The following is a 15,297-nucleotide window of genomic DNA, read 5'->3' as shown; positions in this document are numbered from 1 at the left end:
AGACCTAGGATCATGACAAAATGACAAACTTCCCCTTTGGTGCAGAGCCTATCCAAACTAAGTCCCCCTCCAGCTGCTGTTTAAAAATCAGTGGGAGATCCATTCTTATCATCCTGTCCATATAATCACTCAGTTCCAAGCTAGATTTGATGGCAGATCTATGGCCTTCAAACATGTCCTTAGCCATGTTGAATGCTGGATCAGGAGGTCTGATTTAAAGAGCAGTTTCTCTTCCCTCCATGGATATCACTTCTAGTATCAGAGAATAGCTGAGCAGAAACTGACACTGGGAGAGAGATAAACTATAAGGAAAGGGAACTTTTAGCTGCACTACCACATGCCCTTTTGTTAGGGTTGCCAAGTCTAATTCAGAAAATATCTGGGGACTTTGGGGGTGGAGCCAGGAGACTTTGAGGTGGAGCCAGACTTTCCCATTTCCAAAATAAATGCATAAAAATACAGCAGTGCAGTTCACCTTAATAGTCATCATTTCCTTATCCCCCAATAGCTGCAATTCTAGTAAATGAAAGTGTAAACACACAAAAAGCAGCCAAAATGCACAGAGTTTGCAAGCTCACATTTTTGTGATTTCACTGGGGCTTTACTCACAGGAACTGCTGTTCTTCAGCCTAACACAGGCAAACAAAAGAGAGAGAGGTGGAGTTTTCTTCTATCCAATAAACAGGCTCCTATACAAAGACTCTGAAAACAATGCAAAACAAGCACAGAAACAGACACACATTATTACTGCCTCTGAAGACTTCTGAAAAGTACGCTCTCTCTCTCTCTCTCACTGGGTCTGGTACCTCCACAACGATATCTGACAATTACAGGGGCCACGCTGCTCTCTCTCACACACACACACACTCCTACTTGCTGTGAAATGAAAGCAAAACAAATGGAGGCTCTGCTTCTGACCATTCCTATGAAGTACTTCCTGCGTCCTGCTCAACTTTCAAGGGGCACACACACACACACACAAAGAGGCATTTTAAAACGGGACCTGTTTGCAGGTTTCTTAACCTGCAGGAGATCTAGAGGTACTGGTGGCTGTGGGGGCGTGGCTTTCCCCATCGGCCAGCTAATGGGGCGGGGGGAAGCCTGTAAAACTGGGGGATCCCCTGCTGAGACCTGGGGATTGGGAAGCCTACCTTTTGTTCTTTAAACTGGAAATCCCTATATCACATTCTACTAACTGGTCGAAATAGGACTAGAATGCATGGATCAATTACTGTCACATCTGGGTTGGCTCTCCACTACAGACAAAGAATGGGAGTTTAAACAGGATTGAACTCACAGATGTGGCAGCCCCATGGCAGTAAAAAAAATGTTTTATGTTTCAAATTGTTACGTGTAGAGCCTGTCCAGATGTTATATGTTAAACAATGACTCATACACGGGAGGGTCCAACAAGGATTGTTTAATAGAACGTGGTTTGCAAAGCACGGGGAGCCCGGATAGATTAGCTTCCACCCGTCCACTCCGCCTTCTGTGTCGCAGCACAGTCCTTATATACCTAAGCCAAACCCCCTGTGGAACTCACTGATTGGTGAATTCCCTCACAATCTTGCCTAACACCAACGCGCGCAGGTTTTAAAAGTATAACACTCCTAATCTTCCCCCCTCCCCTCTTCTCCTTCCAACCATTGTTACTGCTACTTTTTCTTAGTTTCCATAGTAACCACACATGCTTACAGAATTAGAGTTAAACAACAGTGCTCCCCCTTTCAAAATGAGGGACCTGTGAGGAATCAGGGTCCCATTCCTCCCCTTATTAATTTTTCCCTGTCTGGCTCATCTTCCATCTTGCATATTGTTCCTATTTGTCATCTTGGCTACTACCTCCAAGGACCTGTGCTAAATATGAAGGTAGGAGCATCAGCTTGCCTAATAGCATGCAAACTCCAGGCAGAAACCAGTTTCTAACACTTTTGTACCTTTCAGGAAAAAGAAAAATAGGGTTGCACTTACCTGTAAGTTGTTCATGAGTTTCTTCTCTGTGTGCACACATGGGTTCTGTGGGACTGCGCAGAAGACATGAAAATGAACTGGCTGAACTGTACTTTTAAGACCTTTGCAACTCTAGGCATGCAGTCAGTTTTGACTGGCCTTCTGAGGCCAGGTTTTCTGTGCTTCAAAGTGCTTTCTCTAAAAACTACAGCTAGCTTTGAACCCTTCCACACACCTTGAGTGGCTAGACCATGAGCTGGTTCTGCCCTGAACAGGACCCATCCCCTTGCCACATTTCTGCTTTCTAAGAGCTGGCAGCCTTACCTTCCAATTAACTTCATGGTTAGTGGGGATTTGGGATGGGTTGTCACCAATATGATGACGCTCAGCTTTGTCTTGTGCTTCCAGCTGATCCTGGGGCAGCTGTAGCAATTCTGAACCAGTGCCTGGAGGCACTTTTGGAGTGCATGTGGACTAATAAACTGAAGCTCAATTCCAACAAGATGGAAATGCTGCTAGTGAGAAGGTCTGATCCAGGATTTATGTGACACCCATTCTGTATGAGGTTTGCTGTCCTCTTGAAGGAACAGGTCTGGAGTGCTTTTTATCAGCTTCAGCTAGTTAGCCAGCTGTGGCCTTTCCTGGACAGAAAAGATCTGGCCACTGTGGTGCATGTCCTGGTTACATCTAGATTGGATTACTGCAATGCACTCTACACAGGGCTGCCCTTGCAAAGTGTTCAGAAACTTCAGTTAGTACAGAATGCTGCAGCCAGGATGTTGACTGGAGTGGGACCATTGCCAACCTCCAGATCTCTCAGAACCAGGGCTTTTTTTTGTAGCAGGAACTCCTTTGCATATTAGGTCACAAACCTCTGTTGTAGCCATTCCTGCTGGAGCTTACAGCAGGCCCTGTACTAACAGCCCTATAAGCCCTTGGACGATTGGCTACATAAGAGAGGTGTGGCCTAATATGCAAAGGAGTTCCTGCTGCAAAAAAAAAAACCCTGCTCAGAACTACAGCATCTCCAGGCAACAGATGCTGTCTGGAGTAAGCTTAATAATAATAATAATAATAATACTCTGCTAAGGTCCCTCTCCTCCCCAACTCCCATTCTCCCCAGGCTCACCCCCAAATCGCCAGGAATTTCCCAACCCAGAGTTGGCATACCTAGTCATAGGGACCAGATCATTCCAGTCCTGGCCCATCTACACTGTTTACCAGTCTGTTTCTGGACACAATTAAAGGCACTGATTTTAAGCCCTGTATGGTTTAGAACCAACATACCTGACAGATCACCTACTCCCTTAAGAACCTACCCAACCACTGCAGTCTGTCAGCTCCTGAGCAGTCCTCAAGAAAGTGTTCAAAAAAGGTTTGCTTTTACTGATAGACACATCACAGCAGTATGACTCTTTGCATCAGATCCGGCTATTGCTATTGGGGCCAGATCTATATACCCCCTCCTGAGCCTTTATGAGCCAAACATTCAGAGCAAAAAGCCCATGCAAGCAAAAGTAAGTTTCTCACCCACCAACCCCATTGTGTGCTAACAGATGCCAAGGCAGTCTCTGAAAGGAAGATAGCATGTCCTTGAAGTCCAGACACTAGCATCCCCACCAGGGTGGAATGATTACTTTATACGTTACAGACCAAAGCAAAGTGAGCAAAGCACAGCAGAGCCTAACTCCCCAAAACATTCTCAGAACAGTCGCAGCAAATACAAAGACCAACAATATTCATGCCAAGGCCCCTTGAAACAGTAATCTTTGGAAGCCCTGCTTCAGATGACCCCACCTTCTGAGATCAAGCAGGTGGCAATCCGGAAAAAGGTCTTCTTGGTCATGGCACCAAAACTCTCCCCAGGAAGGCTCATCTGTCTCCTTCTGTTGGCATCTTCCGCCAGCAGGTGAAACTTTTGTGCTTCATTTGGTGTTACTGATTTGTACTTCCTGCCCAATGTTTTAATTGTTGTTTTTGTATGTGTATTTTAGATCTGATTTTAATTGTTTTGCTGATTTTTTGTTTTAATGGTTTTTAAGATGTGATTTTATTATGTAAATTTTTAACTTCTTAGCCACTTTAGTGGCTTTTATGGGTGCAGAAAGGTGGGATATAAATTTTGCAAGATAAAATAAAATAAAATTTGCACCTGTGTTTTCTATGTCCAGGAACAACACTCTAATAATTGCACATACTTCTGGAATTAAAGATATGTGGCTTTCTGAAGGTATGACAGAAAAGCACTAGAAATATTTTAAACAAATGAACGCTATTTTCAGACATATTAATTGCTCTTGAGGCTACAGCTACAGCACTGAACCAAGAACAAGGAATAGCTGATCTGTGGCTATTCCTTTGGCATTTGGTGTTAATTCCCAGTTCTCTTGCTAAATGCTCAATCACTGAACAGGAAATGAGAGCAGCCATTCTTCTCAAAATTGCCTAGTTGCAGCTTTATATGCCAACAAGTACTGTACTACAAAGTCATCAGGTTTATTGTAAAATTAGAATGGTTATAGTGATCACATTGTCACTTTTCTCTTTGGGGAGAAATTAGATTTAAAACTAGCTAGTGCCAGAAAGAGAAAAGTGACAATGTGATCGCTATAACCATTCTAATTTCACACTAAACACTAACACAGGTCTATGAATCTTTGACTCTAAACATTCCATCAAGCAAAAGGTAATAAAAAATATAAGCACATACATAGCTACCCAAACACAGGACAGCATCTCCCTCTAGTGGCACAATTTGAAATTCTCACAAACCTATATCCATTGTGGGTGAATGCCTTGGGGGGGGGAGGGGGTATTTAACCCTCCATTGTATTTTTTAAATTTACATTGCATATTTTTCTGGGCCTTTTTCAGGTTTGTAGAAGATCTGACCTGTCATGGCCCCAGTCTCTGGATTTGAATATCCACAGATTTGGCCGTGATAAGATTTAGTTATATTGATTAAACACGTGGCAGTTTACCAGTATTCAACCATGGAGGAAGCAGCTTTGTCTGCATGCAGATTCAACCTAGGTACAGAAACAGACCGCAGTGGACTTCTCTGACTTTCTGGATTTGTGGTACAATGGTATGTGGTACGAGGAATGAGGTACAGTAAGCAGAGACACATATAGCTGGTGGGTTTGGAATGTGTGTCTGCTTACTGTACCTCATTCCTCGTCTGAAGAAGTGTGCATGCACACTAAAGTTTACGTTCTGAATAAAACGAAGTTGGTCTTAAAGGTGAAATTGACTCCTATTTTGCTGTACTACTTCAAACCAACATGGCTGCCTATTTGGATCTATCTATAGACACAGAGTTTGCAATTGTTACTTATCGTACTTATAAATATTTACCTTAAACAGTCTTTCATAACAATCAGGAAATTAGTTAATGTAAACCTTATATTAATTAGGGTGGAACTAGCCTTGTATGGGCAGGTGAGTGTTAAAAGATTTCAGATCTTTAATAATGAGAATACATTATTCTAGTTTCAAGAAACAAATACCCTCCCAGTGGCCATTTTGGGGGTTGCGAGGCAACTTCAACAATATTGCCAGTGTGCCTATAGATGCCTTGGTTTAGGTCAGTAAAAGACAGGGAGAGGGGAAAGGGTCCTTTTGAGCTGCTTTGGCCTTCCAGGGAGGGCTCATGGGGGCCAAACCTGGCAGCATCCCCTGGGCAACCTTGGATCATGTGACTTGCATGACTCACCAAGGACTGGCTGTTTGCTACTGTTCAACATTAGCTGTGTGATATAGTGGTTAGTTTCAGACTAGGATCTGGGACACTCAGATTCAAATCACTACCCTGCATAGGAGCTCGCATGGTGAACTTGGGCCAGTCACACACTCTCAGCCTAACTTATCTTGCAGAGGTTTTGTAAAGCTAAAATGGAAGAAAGGAATGAAGTAAGCTGTTTTGTGCTTCATTGTAGGGAAAGGTGGGTTATGAAGTAACTAAATAAAGCTGAAGAATGAGAAAAAGAAAACAGGTAAAGGTGAGGATATGGGGGTTGCCACAGAAGGGGAAGAGGAAATAGTGTGGGAAAAGGGATATAAGAGAGGTGTCTCCTGCAAATCCTTGTGGATTTCTACCATGCAGCTGTGCCTGGCCTGGCTGATGACATTGCATGACTAGGTCATAGTTTTCTTGGGAAGAGGCTACCTGGCAAGGGGAAAGGGGATAAATCTAAGGACAGGGATGCAGATAAAGGTAGGTTGGCTGGTTAGTGGAAAGGAGAGAATGAAGCAAGAAAAGAGGAGAGCTATGGAGGCTTTTAGGGAAGGGAAGAAGGAATCAGTAGGAAAGGAGAAAATGAGATTCTCCCCTGCATGTCTCAGATCCCTCACTTGTGTATATCTGAAGGTCAAACCTTTTATGTTGGAAGACAATATGAAGATCCATGACTGATCCTCTAGCATTTTTCCATTCATACAGAATTATCCAAAAGCCCAGATCTGATCAACCCAAGAATGCAACATCAATTGCAGCCATTCTTTATTGACAATGGAGGGAAGTTTATCCTGTCCATATACCTTGCTGCAAGGTTGTTTATCCCTGCAATGTTGTTTATCTTGCTGCAATTGAATTTATCCAGCACCTGAGAGTGATAATAGAATCCTAAATTGAGTTACCACCTTCTAAGCCCAATGATTTTAATGGATTTAGGATGTACCTCTTCTTAGGATTGCACTCTTAACTTAGTTACCAGGTGGACCATTCTATATCTGAGGTACCACCACAGACATGGCCCCTCTCTCTGACTGATGCCCATTTTCCCCCTATGCTCTTTAACATCTATATGAAATAAAATAAATGGAAATTAAGCACCAATTGTTTTAATTAATGTTTTTATTGATTGTTTTATTCTCATATGTTGTGAGCCACCCTGAGCCCGGTTGTCGGAGAGGGCAGGATATAAATCGAATAAACTAAACTAAACAAAAATGCTGCATTTCTTCAGAGAAGGTTTAGCACCATTAAGCAATCCAGCATTGGTGCTTGCACCTCTCTTTCCACTAAAGATCAATGTGTCCTTGTAAATTACCAAAAATATCCTTAAGGCCTCTACACTTTTCTTTCCAGTGAAACACTGATAAAGCCTTTGCTTTTATTTATCTCATTTTGGTCTCCAATTAGTGCATGAGAATCCACATGTGAGTGGATGTGCACTTAGTGCAGGAGAATCCACTCTGATCCTGATGGGTCATAATAGTAGCAACAGATTATCACCATTTTCTTCTGGGCAATGTTTAGTTTCTTTTTAAAATGGGAGATTTTTTTACAATTGAAAAACAGAACAAACAGCCCTGAACCTTCAATAGCTCTGTAACAGAGCTGCTTTCTAGAGGTACAGCTCTTCTCATCCCTAGTTGGAAGGCAACACTTTGTGAAAGTCCCTGTAAGCCACTTTGGGAGAAAAGTGGGGGATAAATCAGGTAAATAAATACACAATTGGTTCAAGGTACTAGAGTTCTGTTGTTCTTCTTTGCATCTGGTCATCCTAAAGAGAAAAGAAAAAAATGGACATAAGCAGTATATAATTTAAATTGGATCATATTCTGGATCTGCTGGTTAACAAAACTGATTTTGATTGTTTATTGTATTATAACTGAATTTAATTTTATTCCTTATCTAATTTTGAAAAACCAACACTTGTTTCTTCAACTACTTACCAGCAGATGGCAATAGAACAATGCTGAATTCACTGGGTTTTCTGGGTTATCCATACTATCCGCACATTTTATTTCCCCTTCTCCTATTCTATAGAAATAAGCATTATTACTCTGGATTTTCTTATACAAATGTTATATATTTGAATATTTCTGAATTCCATTGTCAGCTATTTAGGCAATATGGTTTAAATTCACACATAACAAGGCTCTTAGCCAACGATAGTCAATCCTCGGGATGCATGCTGAACGGTGAAATACCAGATTGTTTTTCTTGGCAGTTGGTACACAGGGCCAGTTTCCTGCCCAAGACACTGAGGCAAAAGCCTGATGTTGATCATCTAGAATTACAACTGACCTGCAGATTACAGAGATCAATTCCCGGGGGAGGGGGGCTGCTTTGGTAGATTCTGTGGCATTATATCCAACTGCAGTCCCTCCTCTCCTATACCCTGCCTTCCCAAGCACCACCCCCAAATCTCCATGAATTTCCTAACCCAAAGCTGGCATCCCTACTTTCCAGTACATGGGACTCTATTTGCAGAAGCACCTAACTCAATCCAAAAATTATTACGGATACAAAAAGGTTACTGAGCAGATATAGAAACACTACCTGTAAAGTCTATATAAAGCTGGAGCCTCCTTCCCTGACACAGTTCATGCTTCCATGGTGACAGCAGGGGAAAGGAATATTGAACCACACATCTTTGTTCCTGCGTCTCCCGCTTGTGTGCTAAACACACTACAGAAAGGAAGAACAGGTTCCTGGTAACCTACTATCGTCATAAGTACCTTCCACCCCCATTAAAACAAGCCTTGGTATTGTACACCATGTTTGAACCGGGTTATTAAACGCAAGATATAGAAGAAAAGCTTAATTTGTCAAATTTGAGATAAATGACTTATTTACATTACCTTCCAATGTGCAGAGTACAAATTTGCTCTCTTAAATCTATTATTTCATAATACTGATTTTAATAATTCACTATATAATAAATATATAGCAAATATAAATATTTTTCAAGTGTGCTATTCACATTTGTTTTAAAAAGTTTTGAAAACCTAGTTATTCATCTTGGTTAAATCAAGACAATCACAGATTTTTTTTCCCAAATCTTTGGCTGTATTGCAATGGTTGTTTCAACTTGTAGTCTTCATCTAAACATTTCCTATCCATTGGGTTAACAATATATTTTCCCAGCTTGTCTTTTAACAGTATTTATCTAAGATAACAAAATAAACTGCAATTTGTTATACTTTTTTTACAAAACATTTTATAAATATTTTTACAAAATGTATACAAAGCAATTTCAAGTGAGACATACTATACAAATGAAAGTATTTAAGCAAATAAAGTCCATACCACACTGACAATAAGGGACACATCCTCTTTCATTAAAGTCAGTCTGTAAGGCCTCCCAAATCTAACAGATAAATTACGCCGACTTTGTCAAATCAGATATTTTTCGCAGTTGCCAGCTGAAAATTTGTTTAAACCTTAGACAGTATGGAGAGATAGATATCCAGGAAGTCAATAGACCAATCCTACAAAGCAATTAAGCACAAATAAATGGTCTTCACTGGATTCAGAAACATGGACTGCATAACAAATTCACACTTGTTTTAAACAACAAACAAAAATATTTTACTGCATTATCAATTAAAATATTCAGAGCTTTAAAACGAAGTTCAGTTCAATAAATAAAATACATTAGCTATCTCAGGTTAATTTAGCTGAACTTTGTTCAGAGGGCTCCCAGCATAAAATGTTGGGATAAATATAGGTGTAATTTAGTCCACATAGATGGAAGTGCAGTTCCAATGCTTCAGCTATAATTTTACTGAAAAGTAAACTTTAATATAAAATTCAAAATGAGTAAATTTTGGTTTGGTATATAAGTTCAGAATATTCTGTACAAATGATGGAAACTTTCTACTTCCAGATATAATCAAAATTAGCAGGATCTATGAAAGTGTGTCCAATTCACTGTTCTTCCAAGCAACTGATCTATGCAACTGGTGCAAGATACTTCCTACTTCCTAGACATCTCATTATGGTTACAGTTCTATCAATCTTGAGGGAAAGGAAAAATAAAATGAAGTGGCAATATGAAGCCATTATGCAAAATCTTCCAAATCACAGTTACTGAGGAACTGTAATTTTTAAGATTGGCACACTTTTTTAAAAAGTCGTAATATAAACAGAAACGATTCCCATACTTCTATTCACATTAAAAGTGAATTGAATGATACAGGATATTACTATTTACTCAGGTTACATTATGCTTTTTAGAATTCCTTTGTGTTGCTGGTTCAACAGAAGGGGGTGCTTAGGGCTTCTGTGTTGACAGATGTGCAAGAGCCATATTTTACTCTGCTTTATTACAACTCAACTGGAGCTAGGAAAGCAAAACTCCGCCCTTTGTTCTGGGCACTCTGGCAATCTGACTGACAACCACAGTTTGTTACTTCTACTGCACTGGAAACCTACCTCCAAGAAGTTCCACATGAACATGAGTTCCCTACTTTTGCCATTATCAGGAAACACACCACATCTAATTCCCGTTATGTACACAGAAGACACAGGATCAAGGCTACTGTGCCTCTGCACTCTCATGGAATCAACAAGAACGTTTTTGAACGTTTCTGTCTTTTTTTTTTAGGGAAAGCTACAGAGAACATGCCTTATAAACCACACAGCTGTCTTTCTGAGCAAGCATATATGCCACGTCCCTCTTGCTAATGGCACAAAACCAGTGTGCCTAGCAACTCTGATGACAGAAGCAGGCTTATTTTTTTTAAGAAAAAAGCAGCATGGCAGCATAAAAGGCGCATATCATTGATTAAAAATAATAAATTAAAATAATGTCTGCCAGCCAAATGTACACCATGCATGGGGTTCCTTTGGCTCAGAGTATGAACTCTATGTCTTTAGATATATATATATATTTTTAAAAACGGGATAGCAGATTAACTTTGGTTTGTACATATTTTGGTAATTATGACTGCTGCTACAGATGACTAACATTCTTGAGCAGCAAAAAGCAGAAACAAGCAAAAAAAATTTGCCTTTCAATTGTTCAGATTAAGGCTAATATTTCCTTAAAGTATAAACTACTACTATAATAACACAATTTTCAAATAAAAGTGCTTGTGACACTTGGTCTAGAAAAACATTTATACCACTTCAGAAAGACTCTGGTCGACTATACCCAATTATAAAATGCAAAACCTTTTCTTCAAGAATTAACATTTCTATGTATTTATGTAGCATTTCATGGATGTATCTTAGCTTCCTGTTTTACAGTTTTTTACTCTCAAGTTTTCAGCCTAGCATGTATTGTTTCATGCCATGCTTCAGGGAGAAAATTGTTATTCTATAGACTAAACACATTCTCTGTAATGTGTTCCTTTCTGCTTGTTGAACAAATAGAAAAGCACTTAAAAGTATAAAGCTTTGAAAAAAAATCTTTCTTTTCCAAAACTGAGCACTTCTAAACAGAGGTACTGTGAGATTTTTTTAATTACCAACTGTGAGCCTTAATTTATTTATGTGGGGGGATGGGCTGGTCCTTCCCATTAAATATAACATTCTTAACATTTTATTTAATAAACCTGTTGCTAGACTGTGATTGTCAGTTTATTACCTTGTTAATTAGGGCCTAGTGAACTGCAGTCTTACGAAACAGTCTTCAAAACAATTAGCACAAGCAGTATCACAATGTGTAGGCCCTATGAGACAGCTTTCTCTCAAGGATTTACATTACTAGATACCTCACTGTAACCACAATGAGTATTGCTCTCAAACACAGAACAGAATCTACTTTAGAAAGGGTAACCTTTGACATATGTCAGGCTGTACTTGTGGTGTCATTTCACATTGGCTTCTAAGAGAAATATGTCCATGATACTGCAGCTATTAACACTCTAAGATACTATTTACAGCAGCTTCTAAAAGAGAATCAGTTTCTACAACTCCTTCACTGTGGTCTGAAATAAATTTCTCCAGGCAGTTTTCTTGTGACGCAATAAGTGAAAAGTTTGGAAATTCTAATTCTAGTGAGCCACTGCCAGTTGCCTCACTCTGTGGCTGCCTCCCAGTCTTTTTCAGTTCCAGCATGTTTTTGAACGTAGTCTCTAAACTCTTATTGAGCAGCAAATCCTTTGGGGGTTCCCCCAAGCCTTTCAAGTCATCTGGATGCAAATCCTCATTCTTTGGAGAACTCCGAGGAGCTTTGTCTTGGAGGGAATGGTTACATGTTACTTCTGAGTGAGCATCACCTGGATTTCGACATGTTTTATTATGTGTACCATGATCTGTACCTGATAAAGTTTTTGAACTCAAATGATCTTCAGAACCTAAAGAGTTTTCATGAGACCTGTCAGAGTCTCTACCAGCTAATTTTTGTTCAGAAGCAGACATGTGCTGGCTTTCCGGAGAGCAGCTTGTTTTCTGAAATTTTAAAGCTTTTGTGAGGCTTTCTGATTTTTTGACAGAAATGCTTCCTTGTTGTGGACTCACAATATTGTTAGGCACTACATGAAATTTGTTGCGATTTAAGGACTCTGCTGTGCTCAAACTTGACTTGTCTCTGGTTGGGGTATTAGCAGTATGGTTTAGAGGAGTCAAAGGTTTGCTAGATTGAAGATCACTTTCACTAGGGTGTGCTTCATCAGTGACCGCATCGAATTGTGTGGAGGAACAACAGAAGTCTGCCAGAAAACCATCTGAAATTGAAAACAAATATTTCATTACTGAATTGAAGGATAATGCTACACTGAAATTTCAACTGCAGTGGACAATGGCAGTTGTAAGCTGGTTTAAGTTTCACTGCTTCTTTTTTGTGTTTTTATGAATTTTGTGTTAGTCACGATGAGTAATCACAAAAGCAAATTTTTTAAAAAAAATAAAACAATTATGTAAGTTCTTGGGTTTTTTACAGGAGAGTTTCTACAAGAGAAGGAAGGAGTACTTCTGACCATATCCCATGCTACTCCCAAACATCCCCCAATACTCAAGAGCAGCTTATAGGGGCATATGGAGAACCAGTTAGAAGGAGAAAGTAGGAAAAAATCTCTTCTGTGAACCTACTGCATGCACTTGGGATGGGCACAAACCAAACCATTCATCATGAACTTTGCCCTGTTTGTGGTTCATGAACAGAAGTTCATAAGGGATCTACAGTCATTAACTTCCACAAACTTTTAAAGCAATTCATGATGGTTCATGGATAGAGCAGAAGGGACTCCCTTTAAGCCCCTGCTTTCTGTTCCCCGCAAAAGCCCCCAAAACAGCTGAGTGAATGGGAGGTATCCCAGTCACTCAGCTTTTTTGGGATGTCTTATGCAGGCCTTTAAACGTTAAAAGGAATGCAGAAATTTCAGACTTTCTACAAACCCTGTTTAAAGAGACTGCAGTCCCTTTCAACTGGGCTTGCAGGACCATGAACCACAAACCAGTTCAGTTCACTTCCTGGTTCAGTTTATTGTTCAGCCACAAACTGACACAAACCACATTTTCCCAGTCCATCCCATCCCTAGCATTCACGACTGACTGAATCCAACCCAAAGTGTTTCCTCTAAGCATATATATTCAGAAGAAAATCCCCTTGTGTTCAGCGGGACTTATTCCCTCCTAAGTGTGCTTAGGAATGCAGCCCTCACGTTCTTAAAACGGCAGATGCAAGGACAGTTTGACAAGAACATCAATGTTGCATATGTTTTTCTTATGTTGGCAAAATTTTAAGAAATATTATATTGCTTCACAAGTATTATTCCTTCTAGTATTGTGACTTACTGAAGTGACTTAAAAGAATACTGTTATACATTTTAAAACTATTTATACTTAAGATTTAAAATACTAAAAATCAGTATGTTATATCTGTAGCAGGAACTCCTTTGCATATTAGGCCACACACCCCTGATGTAGCCAATCCTCCAAGAGCTTACAGTAGACCCTGTACTAAGAACCCTATAAGCTCTTGGAGGATTGGCTACATAAGAGGGGTGTGGCCTAATATACAAAGGAGTTCCTGCTACAAAAAAACCCCTGCTGAAAATAATTAGTTTCTTACCAGGATCTACTATTGCAAGACGTTTATCCCGGGATAAACACTGTCGTTCTTCCTGGTTAAACATCCTGTCAATCATGACCATTTCTGCAGAAGGATTTATCCTCTGAAAAAGAAAAATAAATAAATTACTTCTAATATAAAAATAAATTTTATTTATATACCTTCATGGAACCTAACAAGTGTCCTACCAATGATATGTAGTACCACAAGCTCAACTGGTGAACTCTGGGATAAGCCCGAATATATACAAAATAATTTTTAAAATAACATCATATCCCATCAGTAAGTGCTGTGCAGCATAATTCTCAGAAATTTTGCCCAAAATTTCTTCTGCATTCCATGAGGTTAATTCCCAAAAGCGGAGAGGACTGTAGTATAAGCCCCAAATGCACATAAATGAAAGTCTGTAGCAAAACAACACTATTAGCATTTCTAGCCTTTTCAGTGCATTGTTTCTCATCCTTAAGGAGCATGTTTGTAAATTTTGTGTGGTATGCCCAGTTTACTGTATATACATGCTTACCATTATTTAGAACATAAGAGAAGCCATGTTGGATCAGGCCAATGGCCCATCCAGTCCAACACTCTGTGTCACACAGTGGCCAAAAAATGTTTTTATTTTTATATACACACACACACACACTGTGGCTAATAGCCACTGATGGACCTCTGCTCCATATTTTTATCCAATTCCCTCTTGAAGCTGGCTATGCTTGTAGCCACCACCACCTCCTGTGGCAGTGAATTCCACATGTTAATTACCCTTTGGGTGAAGAAATACTTCCTTTTATCCGTTTTAACCTGACTACTCAGCAATTTCATCGAATGCCCACGAGTTCTTGTATTGTGAGAAAGGGAGAAAAGGACTTCTTTCTCTACTTTCTCCATCCCATGCATTATCTTGTAAATCTCTATCATGTCACTCCGCAGGCAACGTTTCTCCAAGCTAAAGAGCCCCAAGCGTTTCAATCTTTCTTCATTGGGAAAGTGTTCCAACCCTTAAATCATTCTAGTTGCCCTTTTCTGGACTTTCTCCAATGCTAATATCCTTTTTGAGGTGCGGCGACCAGAACTGCACACAATACTCCAAATGAGACCGCACTATCGATTTATACAGGGGCATTATGAGACTGGCTGATTTGTTATCAATTCCCTTCCTAATAATTCCCAGCATGGCATTGGCCTTTTATATATTATACATTATATATTATACATATATATTATTTTATATATTATACATTATTATGTACTTCATATATATCCTAGCTTACATTGTTCCCATCTGATCCGTTTTAACCTCTCAACAATCCTGTATGGTAGGTTAGTCTGAGAGTGTATATAGGTTCTTTGTAGTTTTAGCTAGTGTATTCCTGAAAATGTCAGATTTGCACACACTGCTATGTGTGTGTCAATATTATTATAAAATTAAAAATAAAACTGTTGAAATCTTTGGTTTCCAAATTTGAAAAATTTGTGGATAGCTGACCAATGCAAACAAGGGATACAAAAGAGCTGTGAAAGACTGGCCTGTACACAAATAATTTTTGAAAGGAAGAAGACAAACAAGATATTTACTGCATTAGAAAGAGCTGGGAAA

The 15,297-nt window shown here is 39.5% G+C and overlaps 1 protein-coding gene across 1 annotated transcript in view; it reads right to left on the bottom strand.

The window, feature by feature from the left end:
• Positions 1 to 8,873: 8,873 nt before the first annotated feature.
• BICRAL (BICRA like chromatin remodeling complex associated protein) overlaps positions 8,874 to 15,297 on the bottom strand; it is a 43,376-nt gene continuing 36,952 nt past the window's right edge. Inside the window, exons 11-12 of the mRNA XM_060247432.1 lie at positions 13,701 to 13,803; positions 8,874 to 12,354 (exon numbers count right to left, since the gene is read on the bottom strand). Coding sequence (XP_060103415.1) covers positions 11,546 to 12,354; positions 13,701 to 13,803 — 912 coding nt within the window. The 3' untranslated portion in view covers positions 8,874 to 11,545. The remainder of the gene's footprint in view (positions 12,355 to 13,700; positions 13,804 to 15,297) is intronic.

Source organism: Heteronotia binoei, chromosome 1 (genome assembly GCF_032191835.1).
Source record: "Heteronotia binoei isolate CCM8104 ecotype False Entrance Well chromosome 1, APGP_CSIRO_Hbin_v1, whole genome shotgun sequence".
NCBI lineage: Eukaryota > Metazoa > Chordata > Lepidosauria > Squamata > Gekkonidae > Heteronotia > Heteronotia binoei.
The sequence above is the reverse complement of the archived record's forward strand: the minus strand, read 5'-3'. Positions and strand labels throughout refer to the sequence as shown.